Source organism: Scaptodrosophila lebanonensis, unplaced genomic scaffold (genome assembly GCF_003285725.1).
Source record: "Scaptodrosophila lebanonensis strain 11010-0011.00,11010-0021.00 unplaced genomic scaffold, SlebRS2 tig00001445-arrow-arrow-pilon, whole genome shotgun sequence".
Classification (NCBI taxonomy): domain Eukaryota; kingdom Metazoa; phylum Arthropoda; class Insecta; order Diptera; family Drosophilidae; genus Scaptodrosophila; species Scaptodrosophila lebanonensis.
In genome coordinates this window covers 444,873-460,038 of record NW_022060757.1, presented here as the reverse complement: position 1 = coordinate 460,038, position 15,166 = coordinate 444,873, and the positions used below count along the sequence as shown (strand labels likewise).

Below are 15,166 nucleotides of genomic sequence, written 5' to 3'. Positions count from 1 at the left end.
CATCCTGCAGGGGGGGAGGATGTTGACGTGGCAGCACTGCTAGTAGCCTGCATGGCAGGCTGGCAACGTTTGCTAGCAACATTCGCTAGCAACATCTGCTAGCACAGCGCGGCTGACGTCAGCGCCCTCTCTCTCCCACACGCTAGTTAAGGACCAGAGCGCTGTAACTAGGTTAAGTTAGTTACAAATTGTCTTTATACGAAGTGAATACATACGTGCAGAAGAGCACTTTGACACCTGAAAATCCCGCCATTTTGTTCTTGTACTGGAGTTTGGATATTTTATCCCCGACGCCCCCCGACTTTTACACCCTGTGTTACACAAATTATCTCGAGCATTGCTAACTCCAATTTAAACATGACCCTAAGAAGTTCTACAACTTCGTAAATTCTAAACAGAAATCTTCGACTTTGCCATCGTCATTTTTTCTTGCGAATGACAATTCTGTTAATGATTCCGTAAGTGCTGAATTATTTGCAAAGTTTTTCCAGTATTTTTTAAAAATCGGTCAACAACGACTAATCTGCTAGAATTTACATCTGTCATAAATGATGCATTCCTAGCAAAGATGCAAGCTGATGTTATATATACTGACTTCAGCAAAGCATTTGGTTCTGTGAATCATGACCTTCTCCTCTTAAAGCTATCTCGTATGGGATTTCCGTCAAACTCTTTGAATTGGATTTCCTCATACTTAAAAAATAGGACACAGAAGGTACTACTCAGGTCGAATATTTCTAAACCTGTTATCGTAACTTCGGGCATACCTCAAGGTAGTCATCTCGACCCCCTATTATTCACTCTATTTATTAATGATCTTCCGTCTATCCTGCTGCATTCCAGTATACTAATGTATGCCGATGATGTAAAGCTTATTTTTTCGTATAAAGATCCTCTTTATAAGTCTTGTCTGCAGTATGATCTAAACTGTTTTCAACGGTGGTGCTTGGTCAACTACCTGCACCTTAACTGTTCTAAATGCAAGTTTATGACTTTTTACCGGTCCAGACCACATCTAGGTACTTATGCTATTGACAATATACCATTGCAACGTATATCTACAGTTGAAGATCTTGGAGTTCTTTTTGATTCCAAATTGAATTTCAATCTTCACATCTCCACTATCGTTAACAATGCTAACGCGTTGCATAGCGGGCAGCCGCGCGTCATTACGAGTAGTCGTAAGAATGAGTATTTTGTAAAGACTAAGAAGCCATGAAGGCAAGTAATTTTAAGTTGAGTTAGTTAGTTCTTTTTTGGCTCATGCCCAACGCGCACTGAAGCGCTCTGTATGATATTGGAAATAAAACAACGTAAAAGAAAGACACGTGGTGAAAATTCTTGGCATACCGCCCTTTTATTTTGCACATATTTGGTGGACACCTCGGCACTTTGGGGTGCCTAATTTATTTCAGCATACTCTGGCCGGCGAGCATACCCGCGGCAGAGTAACAACGTTACAAGTGGCGCCCGAGCAGGGACCCCAAAGAAGTTTGAGGTTAGATCCGACCAAGTAGGGAAGAGAGCGTGGACCTACGATGCTACGAACGAGCTGGATACGTGTGCTGCGGAAGGAAGAGCTCAGCACGGTGCTGCGCGAGTTCGACATCGAGGAGACCGGCACCGTGGAGGCGTTGCGGGTGCGGCTGGCAACTTTCGTGAAGTCGGCCCAAGAAGAGTACCGACCCCGCCTGGAAGAACTAGCGGCATATTACGAGAACATGTCGTCGCGTACCGCGGCGACAGGTCAGTTGAGCCCGGTGCCCGGCGGACGGCTGGGAGTCCCGAAACAAGAGGACGTACCGGAGGGGCTGCTCGTCGTGACAGAGGCAAACACGACACCGCTAACTCCTGCGACAGTGCCGACCATTTCGGTAGCGGTCGCGGCCTCGCCGGGAGCTACCACAACCGAGCCCACGGCAGCCTCAGCGACGCCAACAGTGGCTCCAGTGCTCTCAACGGCGGATCTGACACAAGCGATTGCCGATTCGGTGACTGTTGCGTTGGCTCAGTACACCCACCGGTTGGCCCAGGCTATGGAGGATGGTTTCCAGAAACTGTCGAGCCAGGTCTGCGCTTCCACCGCGCCTGCTGGTAATGCGCCTGACGAAGATGACCCAACAGCACCGACTCCAGCGTCATCGCTCGCAAGCGCGCAGGCGGTGGCAGAACCACAGGCGCCAACATCAGCCGAACGAGACAGACGAGCCGCACTGTCGACACAGGTAGCCCAGTGGGGCGTCCGATTCGACGGCAGCGGGGACCCAAGAACGTTCCTCCGGGATCTGGAAGATAAGGCACAGATGAGGAACGTGCGATTAGATGAGTTGCTGACCGTGTTACCGGAAGTCCTGGTTGGCGAGGCGAAGGAGTGGGAGTGGTCAAGGCGCAATTTGGTATAACGGTGGGCAGAGTTCCGCCAAGACCTACTAAAAGAATATCCAGCGGGTCCCCACATAGAAGAGCGCCGGCGGGAAGCATACAGCCGGGTCCAGGGCGCATCAGAGGGCCCTGTCGAGTATGTCCGAGCGATGCAACGACTGATGCGCGGCGCGGGGATGACTGCAGAGGAGCAGCTGAGACTTGTCCACGCCAACGGGCTACCAGAAATACGCGCCAATCTCCGCCTGGCAGGCGAAGAAGTAAGCTCACTCGATGGGTACGTACAGGCGGCACAGGGCGTGCACCAAGCAATCTTAGCACGGTCACAGGCGGCCGGCAATGATGAGACGAACGCCACACACCCTACGCCGATCCCACGGCCGGTGGCGGTTGGCCCAGCGGACACGCATCGTCGCCCACCCATCTGCAGACGTTGCGGGATGGGAGGGCACAGTATGGACGCGTGCCCAAACTCTCAACAGCTCTACTGTTGGGACTGTGGTAAGATGGGGGTGCGTGCGAACGAATGCTGCCGACGCGCGACGGGAAACGCCAGGGGGGCTCATCCCACATCAACAGTCGGCGAGCCCACGCAGGCAAATTCCAATTAACAACGACACGCAGGGTAGCGGCCGCGCTACCAGTAGACTATGTTGGTGTACTGGTAGAGGCGGTCGTGGACACCGGAGCGACACGCAGCTTCGCGAGTCCGAGAAAATGTACGGTCCGTGAGCGTGACTGTGTCCATGGCTGACGGGACACAGAAGACGGTCCGTGAAGAAACGAAGGCGACAGTCGCGCAGTACTGCCGCTGCTCACACTCCCCGGATGCATAGATGAGCTCACATTGGGACTGGATTATGTCCAAATGGCCAACGGGGCGGTGACTGTGGGCGGCCAAACTGTAGAACTGCGAACGAACGATCCACGGCCACGCAGACGGCGGAGGCGAAATCGCAGAGCCCGACATGCAGCCTTGGTGACAAGCGAACAGGCGGGGCTCACTATAGCCGCCCACCTAACGGAGCAGCAGACCCAGACGGCCGCCAGGTTCATCGAGGGGGAACTGGCAAGCTTTGAGAGCATCACAGGAGTCTCGTCGGCGGCGGTGCACAAAATCCGGATGAAAGACGAGCGTCCCATCAAACAGCGGTACTAGCCCCGGAATCCGGCCATGCAGGCAGTGATCAATGAAGAAGTCGACGAATTGCTGGCAAAGGGCTGCATCGAGCAATCCGACAGTGCCTACAGCACACCCATCGTGTTGGTGCGCAAGAAGACAGGCGCCTGGAGGATGTGCATCGACTACCGACAGCTGAACGAACGCTCAGAACCAGATGCGTACCCAATTCCGCGGATCCAGCACATTTTGGAGCAGCTGCGCCAGGCCAAATACATAAGTAGCATCGATTTGCGGAATGGGTACTGGCAGATTCCGATGGAGCGCGAAAGCCAGCGATATACAGCGTTCACGGTGCCAGGACGCGGGCTGTTCCAGTGGCGTGTGATGCCGTTCGGCCTGCATTCTTCGCCCGCAACATTCCAGAGGGCGTTGGACAGCGTCATCGGCCCGGACATGGCACCGCATGCGTTTGCATACCTCGACGACATAGTGGTGGTCGGCAGGACGTTCGAGGAACACTTGAGCAACTTGCGCGAGGTGTTCCGGCGACTGCGGGCGGCCAATCTGCGAATAAATCGAGATAAGTGCGAATTCTTTCGTAAATCCATTAGGTACCTGGGGCATCTAGTGACGGAGGCGGGCATCCAAACGGATCCGGAGAAGGTAGCAGCTATCCACGAGCTGAAGCCGCCATCAAATCTGAAACAATTGCGGCAGTACATTGGAATGGCCTCGTGGTATCGACGCTTCGTACCACAACGGTTGGGGCCCTTACCAAACTGTTGAAGAAGGGCCACAAGTGGAGTTGGGGAAAACAGCAGCAGGAGGCATTCCAGTGTATCCAGAAGCAGCTGATGGAAGCTCCGGTGTTGCCGTGCCCCGATTTCTCTCGACGTTTCTGCCTACAGACGGACGCCAGCGAGTGTGGGCTGGGCGCGGTTCTGACGCAAGACATAGACGGCCACGAACACGTAATTTCCTAGTGCCTCGCAATTGTTTGGGGAATCCGAAAACTGCGACACTATTTGGAAGGCTACCATTTCACTGTCGTGACCGATCACTTGGCGTTGCGTTGGCTCAACTCGATTGAGAGCCCCACCGGCCGCATCGCACGCTGGGCTTTGGAGCTGCAGCAGTACACCTTCGATGTCCAGTACCGAAAAGGAGCCCTGAATGTGGTGGCCGACGCACTGTCACGACAACCACGCGAGGTGATCGGCCGTGCGCACGTGGAGTCAGAGGCAGCACCAACTTGTAAATGGTTACAGCGGCTAACGACAGCGGTGTTGGAGAGTCCCAGCAAGTACCCAGATTACGCCATACAGAACGGCAGGCTGTACCGCCGCATCGCCCACGTGCTAGGAGAAGATCAGGTGTCTCCATGCGTCTCTATGCGTGGCCGCGCCTCTACGACAGGAGGTGCTGAGGGAATGCCACGACGACGCAACGGCGGGCCATATGGGAGTATGCCGAACCTGTGCACGCATTCCAGACCGATACCACTGGCCTGGTCTGTATCGCGACGTAGCGAAGTATGTGCACCAGTGCCTGTTGTGCCAACGTTATAAAGCCCAGCAACAGCTGACGGCAGGCAAGATGCACTTCAAACCAGCGGAGGCAGCGTGGGACGTCGTCTGCGCCGATTTTGTGGGGCCGCTGCCGCGGTCCAAACGAGGCAACGCGTATCTACTGGTCCTGGTCGATAAGTTCAGTAAATGGGCAGAACTGGTCCCCATCCGCAAGGCGACGGCAGCGGCAGTGAAGCTGGCCTTGCGAGAGCGGATTCTGGCTCGGTTTGGCACACCAAGAAAGCTCATTACAGGCAATGGAGCCCAGTTTACGAGCCGCGCGCTGAAGCAGTTCCTCGCCGAGGCAGGCATACAGCAACAACTGACGGCACCATACACACCGCAGGAGAATCCCACGGAGCGGACCAATAGAACGGTCAAAACACTGATCGCTCAGCTGGCGGATGGGCAGCACAACACGTGGGACGAACAACTGCCGGAAGCACAATTGGCCATTAATACAGCGATTTCAGACGCAACGGGCTACCCACCGGCTTTCATCCTATTTGGGAGAGAACCACGGCATCCACACACACTGTACGGCAGGGATCCTGATGCCCCTGAGGCAGCACCAGGTAGCCCAGAAACACACGCAACGCTGCTACAGTTTGTTGCCCGTATAGCAAGAAGAAACCAAGGGGTGGCCAGCGAGGATCAGGCACGCCAGTACAATCTGCGGAGACGCGAGTGGCGACCCAAACTGGGCGACGAGGTGCTCGTGCGACAGCATCACCTGTCCAACGCAGCCGAGCAGTTTGCGGCCAAGCTGGCGCCTCGCTTCGATGGACCATTCACGGTGCGAGCATTTATATCCCCAGTCATAGTGCGTGTGCAACCAGTGGCGGGCGGCAGAGGTAGAACGGAACATGTGCGGGATCTAAAAGCGGTGAATGCGGTGAAGACAGCGAAGCCGACGAAGGCAGCGACGACAGAGGCAGCGTTAGTATGGTCACCAGGGCCACGCCACCGACAGCTTCACAGCAGCCACAGCAGTCCATTGCTCAGCGACCACAACAGCAGCCGCAACACCAATCTCCGCAGCCACAGCGGCAGTCCGGGCAACTAAATCGGCCATGTCAACGAACACGACGACAGCAGCCGCGGTCGCAACAGCCGCACGACAGCAGTTACAGCAGCCAGGGCCCTATTGGCCACACCGATAGCAACAACAGCAATGCAACTGGCGTCCACTCAAGCGGGAGCGGCAAAGTGGCCGTTCTGGCCGAAGAGGACACCCATGTAAGCCGAAGACATAATTAGACAAAACTTGTTGTTACGTTTCAGGCCTGATGAAGCGACATACACACACCACACCAGTCGAGATACCCAAACCGCGCAAAATATGCCAGGGGCACCGCGGATGGACAAGGACCGGGCGGGCAGCTGGACAAACACGACGAAAAGGAGGTTAGGCACAACGCAGAAAATAGCCCAGGACCGGAAGCCAAGCACAACATAAACATGTGGGCGGTGATGTCGAGTTGCCAGAGCGACAGGTGGCCGTCGATAACGAGTTATCGTGGAGATGCGATAAGTGGCAGCACCGGCCACTATCGCTGCGAGTGGTAACACCGACTATAGACCGCCGGGCATGGGTAGCACTGGCAAACCGCGGGGGCCGTCGAGTGAGAGTGCGACGCCAACGGATACAGCAGGCGCGGCTGGAGGAGCAGCAGCGAGAGCAACGCCAATGGGCACAACAGGCGCGGCTGGAGGAGCAGCAGCGCGATGAGAGGCTGCGGCGTCGGGAGCAGCGAACACGCGAGCGGCGCGAGGAGCAGCAGCGGGTGGAAGGGGCCATACGAGACGTGGAGGCGCGTCTGACATACGCCAGATGGGGCAGAGAGCCCGATGGCACAGCGAGCGAGCAGCCGATGGTAGTGCTGGAGAGGTGCGGCGGCTCCACAAAGCCCCTTGCTTGGGCGATGTGTTTGAAGGAAGGCTTCCGATGGTGGCGTTGGCAGCCACCCCCCTCGACCGGATCGTGTTCCGCTCAGGAAGGAGGAACGTGTAATGACGCGTTGCATGGCGGGCAGCCGCGCGTCATTACGAGTAGTCGTAAGAACGAGTAGAGACTAAGAAGCCATGAAGGCAAGTAATTTTAAGTTGAGTTAGTTAGTTCTTTTTTGGCTCATGCCCAACGCGCACTGAAGCGCTCTGTATGATATTGGAAATAAAACAACGTAAAAGAAAGACACGTGGTGAAAATTATTGGCATACCGCCCTTTTATTTTGCACATATTTGGTGGACACCTCGGCACTTTGGGGTGCCTAATTTATTTCAGCATACTCTGGCCGGCGAGCATACCCGCGGCAGAGTAACAACTTTACAATGCACTAGTGTTTACGCCGTGCACAACCCTTTTCGAGTATTATGCTCTAATTATAATTCTTTTCACTTTTTAATCTCAAGTGAGCTCTCTCTCCCCTCACTAAAAGCTTCTATTAGATTCGCTATTAGATATTTGTGTCATTTGTATAGGCTTTTTATTCCAATAGCTATATTTTAGTTTAAGTTCTCTTTTGTATTGATTTTTTGTTTTCTTTTTCTTTTACATCGACTGCATTGTTTGTCGATAAAATAAATAAAGGTAATTTAACCTATTGGCAATTTAATATTTTTTCTGCGGCGTAAACAAAAAAATATAAGAAACCGGATCATCAGGAAAACATGTATCGTTAAAACCTAATTCGGCGGTTTTTCCATTAGCACTGTCCACTTTAGAAGGCGTTTAAATTAACCCAGAAAATAATTATTTTTCGACTGGCCATAAGCACAGGGTCCGCCGGCGTATACATCCGCGCATCAACTGCTGGGCTTAGAGTTCTCGGGTCCGCCAGTGAGTACGAAAATAGTTCGTTTTTTCGGACAAAAATTTAACAGCGGCTTAATAAATAGCTCCAGACGTTGTAGAATGAATCGTATATAGGTATATGCATAGTGCCGAATCTAAATGTGAGCGAACAGAAAAACGGCAACTAAGTAATAGGCACAAAAAAAACAAGACTGAAATTAAAATATTTACCCTGTTCGGCATCAACTTAAGAGCAATTCTTTTGCCAACGCAAATGGCATCCAAGCAAAAAAAAAAAAGATAATAGGCAGTAGCTCTAGCTTGCACTTAACGCAGGCGTTCACTTTTATACCAAAATTTGTTTTTTTTTTAACAAAAGTTGTTCTTTTCTTTTAAATTTCTTGCACGGGAGCAATTATTTCTTATCCAAATTAAAATTTTAATGCAATCACATTTCTTTTTACTATGAGAAAAAGCGCGCCTGTTCCGTTCGGCGGTTCAAAGGAAAAAGAAAGTGGCTAGTTCTAACCTAGGCTCATTAGCCCTTCCACGGAAGTGGTTGAGGTGGCAGTTGTCAAAAGAAAAGTGCAAGGAGAACACTGACATTGACAATTCAGCCAAAAGAAAGGAAAAGAGAAATGAACCTTGCCACGACCATAGATGGCGCTCGTATGCAACTAATCTACTACTAAGAGAAACCATAGATTCTACTACTAAATGTAAAACCGAATCTTCTACTAAATATAAAGGCAAAAAAAAAAAATTTTACTACAAAACAAAAATAAATAAAAGCAAAGTTTCTAATATTTGCGACAAGCAAATTCCCTGGCCAAAATCACACTTGGGGAATGCAATTCCACAACGGGTGATCCACGCTTGTCGAAACATCACTTGCTTGGACCAAACTATTGCTTAATATCTTTATCATGATATTTCCCAACCAAATTTCCTTATAGGTCCTCTAGCTAGTAATAACTATTTCCAAATTTCCGTTTTATTCTAGCTTTTACAAATGTAGGCGCTAGTTTGGCATTAAATCCTTTACTAAAATTGCTTTGCTGGAAATTCCTACGGTACACTTCCTGACCTACAACAAAAGAAACTTCTAACAATTCGAGCTCGCGCAACAGTTTATATGAATTCCCTTCGGTAATCATGTGCTGTCCAAAAACCAATCTATAGGGAGTATTGTTCACGGCGGAATGCCAACTTGCCCGCAGTGCGCAACAAATGCTACTTAACTTTTCGTCCCAGTTTGACTGATCAGGATGAATATAATCTTTAATTGCCGTCAAAACTGAGCGATTTACACTTTCTGAAGCATTCGCTTGCGGAGCGTATAACTCTGTATATGCGTGATGTACACCATATCGCTGTAGCAAGTCTTTAAAGATACGGAACTTAAATTGAACTCCGTTGTCTGAGACTATAACTTCTGGTATCCCGAAACAATGGCATAAATCTTCTTCTAAGAACTTCAAAATGGCATCGGCTGTGAACTTCTTAACAGGCTTTAAAGAAGGGAATTTAGAAAAGTGATCCAGTACTATAAATATTCCTACATTACCGGATTTAGACCTGGGATACGGACCCAAAAAATCTACATACAACCTTTGGAAAAAACGCTTACTTTCACCCGTTTTGCCCAAAGGTAGACGGAGTACATAATTAGGATGTTTAGTGCTTTTGCACACTTCGCATCGATTGACGTATTCCTTTACATCTGTCACCATATTTGGCCAATAATAATGACGCTTAAGTTTTTCAAGCGATTTATTTATTCCACAGTGGGATGACAATGGGTCATCGTGAACTCTTTTCAAAACTTCAGGGATCAACTCTTTTGGGAGCCATAATTTCCATACCAAGTCATCTGCTATTCGCTCTCCTGAAGCATGTTCGCTTCGTCGATAAATAAAATTATCCACTTTTTTTATGTCAGGTGTTCAAGCTTTCTGCTGCTCCAGCTTCGACCTCAAATCCTGATAACTTGGTGAATTGAAATGCGGATGCTGCAAATCTATAACACAACCCAAATCTATTGCAGAAAAATCTTCTGTGAAGGTACGCGATAATGCATCTGGGACTACATTCTGACTACCCTTCCTATGTTGTATGGTAAATTAATACCCTTGCAATTTCAAGGCCCATCGCGCTGATCGACTGCTAAGATCTGACTGTGACATTAACCATTTAAGGGACGCGTGATCAGTTATAATTGTAAACTGCTGCCCTTCTACGTATGCACGAAACTTCTTAAGACTTAAGATAGCTGCCAAGCATTCTTTCTCTGTTACTGAGTATTTACGCTGACACTGATTCAATTTCCGAGACATATAGGATATTGGCACCTCATTTCCTTCGTTGTCTTTCTGCATGAGCACTCCACCTACTCCCGAGTGACTTGCATCACAATGAATATAAAATGGAGACTTAAAATCGGGCGTGTGCAAAAGAGGCGCTGTACACACGGCTGTTTTGAGCTTCTGAAATGCACATTCGGCTGCGTCAGTCCATATAAATTGTCTGGATTTCTTTAGGGCATCCGTAAGGACTATTGCTATTGCTGCATAATCTATATATATAAAACAGTTTGTCCTGACTGACTGACTGACTGATTGGTGATCAACGCATAGCCCAAACGGTAAAGGCTAGGAAGCTGAAATTTGGACTCAAGTATCCCTTCATAGTCTAGGTGCCCACTAAGAAGGGATTTTGGAAAACTCCAGCTCCAAAGGGGGGAAAACAGGCTCCAACGTTTGTATGAAAAATCTAAAGTTTTCATCTGATTAACTTCAAACTCAGTTTGTATACTATAGAACAATTCCAAGAAAAACAGTATACTTCGTTTTTTGATATTTTTTTGGGGCCCAAAATATGGGAGATTTCCTGTAAGAAAAATGTTGGGGCAGCCCACAGCCCACACAGTAAAAGCTGGGATGCTGAAATTTGGGCTCAAGTATGCTATCATGGTGTAGAGGCGCACTAAGAAGGGATTTTGGAAAATTCGAGCTCCAAAGGGGGGAAAACAAGCTCCAAAGTTTGTTTGAAAAATCCGCATTTTTTAGCCGATCGACATAAAACTTGGTTTCTGAAATCAATAAAAGAATACAAATAAAACTGCATACTCGGTGTTCTAAATTTTTTGTTGGAGCTTGAATTATTGGGGTTTTAATATTTATTCACTATTTCAAATGAAAAGATTGTGTTATAAATTTAGTCCGATCAATTTAAAATTTGGATAATGTAATCTACGTAACTAAATCTACAACTTTGCATTCAAGGATTTTCAAAATATGCATTTTACAAAAGCAGGCAGATCAAACAATACAAAATGTCAAACAGTTGGGGACAAATAAATATACATACACACACACACACACATACAAACAGCTGTTCGTGTAGTTGCGTGCAAACGATTGAAATAGCCAAAGCAAAATGTGAGACACTAATGTGTGAATGTCCAAAGATACATATGTATGTGCACATCTATGTACATATGTATCTACATATGTATGTATGTACATTCGTCTTGCACTGACAGAGCAAGAAATGTTAATTAATTGAAAATTATATAATATAACATTTTTAAAAGTAATTTTTTCTTTGTTTAGTGCATTTGGCATTAGTGTGTTCATTAATAACTTTATGCAGCAACAACAAATATCAAATAGTTGGGGACATCACATACACACACTCACACACAACAAGCAACAGTTCGTGTCTAAGTGTGCGGTTCTCTACGTACGGTTGAAAAAGTAAAGAGAAACATATGTACATATGTATGTATGCCTGTGTATGAATATAGCATGTATTTACATTCGTATTAATGTATACATTGGGCAATCGAACACAGTTGTTTGATTGTAAAAAAAAAATAATGCTCTAAAAACAACAACAACTGCAAGTCATTAGCTCGCTCTTCTTCTTTCGTTTTGACCATTTAATGTTAATTGCAAAGGCAAAATGCCAAAATGTTACAGTTACCGTCGCTAGGCAACGACTGCGTAAGCGATAGTAAAGCAGAAACCTAATAACGGAGCTACGCATATTCTGATTCGCATTGCGGGCAGATGTATGTATGTATGTATATCATTTGTTCTTATTGATGTCAATAAATAATTCAATTTTATTATTTTAATATTCTGATTATTGCATTCAAACTTCGATATTTTGATGGTATCGTTGGCTTCAACTATCTAAAATTAGGATATACCCTTATAATTATTCCCCTTTTTTGCACATAGTCTATCTTAAAACGTTGCGTTATCTCTATATATAAAACAGTTTGTCCTGACTAATTGGTGATCAACGCACAGCCCAAACGGTAAAAGATGAAATTTTGACCTAAGTATCCTTTCATACTATCCATCATAGTGTAGGAGCACACTAAGAAGAGCTTTTGGAAAAATCTAGCTCCAAAGGGGGGAAAACGAGCTTTAAAAAATATTAGTTATAGTGGTCATGTTCGTTTAACGAAATAGTTTGGCAAGAACAAAAATGTAACGGACTACTGAACAATTTTTTGTCAAGAACAGAAAATGTTCATTTAAATACCTTAAATTCCTTCCTACTGGTAACTTATAAGGTGAAAACATATGGGTAGGTTATGCACACACAAAATAAATACAATTGGAAACATTATATTGAGTCGGGTTAAGACGGGCAATACCTGCTAGTTCCTAATAAATTTATTGTACCAGCCAGTCATACCTAAGAACCGGCGTAATTGCTTAACAGACTTTGGAGTAGGTAACTCTTTTATTGCAACTATTTTATGACCATCCATCGAAATGGTACCATGCCCTACAATATGGCCTAAATACTGCACTTCTGCAACACAGAAATTACTTTTTTGAACATTAATTGTTAAGCCAGCATCGGCCAACCATTTTGCTATGTCCTTCAGAACAGCAATATGTCTTTCAAACTTATCGGAAATGATGAGAAGATCATCCAGATAAACAAATACTTTGACAGGAACTATTCGGTCCATTAGTTTTGACATTGTGGACGGTGCGTTGGTAAGGCCAAAATGCATTACCGTGAATTGGTAAAGAGCCCGCCCGGGAACGGTGAAAGCAGTTTTGTCCCTTGAACTGGCATCTAGAGAAATCTGCCAATAAGCATCTTTCAGATCCAGAGTTGTTATAAATTCAGCCTTGGGAAGCCGACTAAGTATGCCATCTATCAGTGGCATGGGATAAGCATCCTTTCTCGTCACTTCATTGACCTTTCGACTATCTAGACATAGACGCACCTTTCCAGGCTTCTGGAATGGGGGACAACCACGCACTCTCTGACTCTTCAATTAATCATGCGGTCGAGTTCCTCGTACATCAGTTTCTCTACGGCCGGAGAAACAGGATAATGCCTCTGTTTAATTGGTTTGGCATCGCCAACATCTATTACATGAGACAACAAGCTAGTTTTTCCTAACCCTTTCTCTATCAATGAAGGAAAACACTCAATGGCGTCCTTCAACGCTTTCTGTTGTTCGTTATTTAAGGGACGCTGTTTCATAGCAATATCTTTTTGCACGCTGGCGTGAGCAGCGGGGCAATTGGACACCTGATTCGATAAGCCCATTGGCAATAAATCAAAATCTGTCCAAAAATCTATTCCTAAGTACAACGGTTGAGTTATGGAGGGTACTAAATAAAATATCAAAGCTTTACTACTTCCGAGATACTCAACTTTACAACGAATCTTTCCTACGATATTTTGCGTTTTACCATCGGCGGTACGCACACTGGACTCCATAGGCTTGTACGGCTTCCCAGAGTCTCTCAACAAATCGATGCTCCGGTATCCATTAAACCTATCATAGAACTACCAAGCATGCTGACTTCAGCATATGGCCTTAAATCATGACCGACTATGGCGGCGATCAACGCTTGTTTTTCAATCTTCTTCCGCTTAAAATATTCCTTCTGTCGCAAGCGAGAACGAGTGATTCTCTTCTTCTTTATGGTTATTTTTGTAGATTTATGCTTTAGACAGTTATGTAGCTGTATTTATAAGGTAAGTCAAGGGAAAAGGGATTAGTGGGGGCAGAACCGTCCACTATTCCGTATTGGTGGCCTTCGTCACTAGTTTGCGTACACTTTTCGGCAGTGCACGCTGCAAACAGTTTTTTGAAGCATTACAATTATAGCAAGATGGTTTATACGTATCTGGCTGTCCACAACCATAACAAAATACGCGTCGTTCAGAAACGTTCCTGATACCGATGTCCAATTGCACGACAATTCAAACAGGACAAAGTCAACGCGGACACTTCATTGTCGCTTAGATCCGACTCTTCTAATGGAGCTTCTTTTTCATGTAGGGTGCGCTGTGGAGCAGTTCGCATTTTAGGCCCTGCAGGTTTAGCTAACGACTGCAAAAACGACTCACGCTTTCTTACTAGGTGTCGGAGCTGGGCTACACTAAATATGCGTTCATACAGAAGCTCATGTTGGATTTCTGGCAACAAGTTAGCTTGCAGTGTCTCTAGCAAGGCTGTCTCTGGCAAGGGGTTAGACAATTGTTCAGCTAGACAACTACTGACTCATAAAATTGGTCAAACGACTCATTTGGCTGTTGCTTTCTGTGACTCATGACAGCTCGAATATTGCTATCAGTTCGCTCATCTTTAAACTGTATTCACAACTGAGTACACAAATCCTCCCATCGGATGGATTTAGCGCTTTTATGATAGCGCCAAAACCAGTCACTAGCACTACCAGCACTACTTGACAATCGACATGGCTGCTCATCCTGTGGCGGAAGAGTATGTGTAGCAACATTTGTTACTTGACTCGGACTGTCATTTCGGATTGTATGAAAACCCTCGGCTATAGCCTCTCTCAACATATTTGTTTGTCGTAATGTAGCTTCTGACAGTATTTCCGTTTGTCGGATAGCGGCTGCTGCCATTGCCTCAGCTACAATTTGCTGTAATTCACTCATATTCGGTGAGGGAGCCGTAGAAGAACCATACAGTTGACCCAAGGTAGAACCTTGCAGGGGAGCTTGGCAAACAGAACAAACTTTCTTCGAGCCTACTTTAGTGTTTACACAGACTTTATGAAAAGTGTGACCACAACTATTAGTTATCAACTGAGCCTCAAACTGCACTGATCGGAGGCAAATAAAGCAGTCAATATCGCTCAAAGTCTCGTTTGATTTGTCGCCGCTGCGATTTAAAGACATTTCCGCCAACTCTCAGATTGGCCAAACAGTACAAACAGTTGGTATGTACACCCAAAAATATCAAAGAAAAAGAATAAAAATATTCCTTTGTAGCGAATAAC

At 46.7% G+C, this 15,166-nt stretch overlaps 1 protein-coding gene across 1 annotated transcript in view; it reads left to right on the top strand.

Annotated features, from left to right (window-relative positions):
- The first annotated feature begins 1,215 nt into the window (after positions 1–1,215).
- The window catches only part of LOC115633564 (putative uncharacterized protein DDB_G0271606), a 96,569-nt gene continuing 82,618 nt past the window's right edge, over positions 1,216–15,166 (top strand). Inside the window, exons 1-3 of the mRNA XM_030531021.1 lie at positions 1,216–1,221; positions 6,115–6,312; positions 6,615–7,002. Coding sequence (XP_030386881.1) covers positions 1,216–1,221; positions 6,115–6,312; positions 6,615–7,002 — 592 coding nt within the window. The remainder of the gene's footprint in view (positions 1,222–6,114; positions 6,313–6,614; positions 7,003–15,166) is intronic.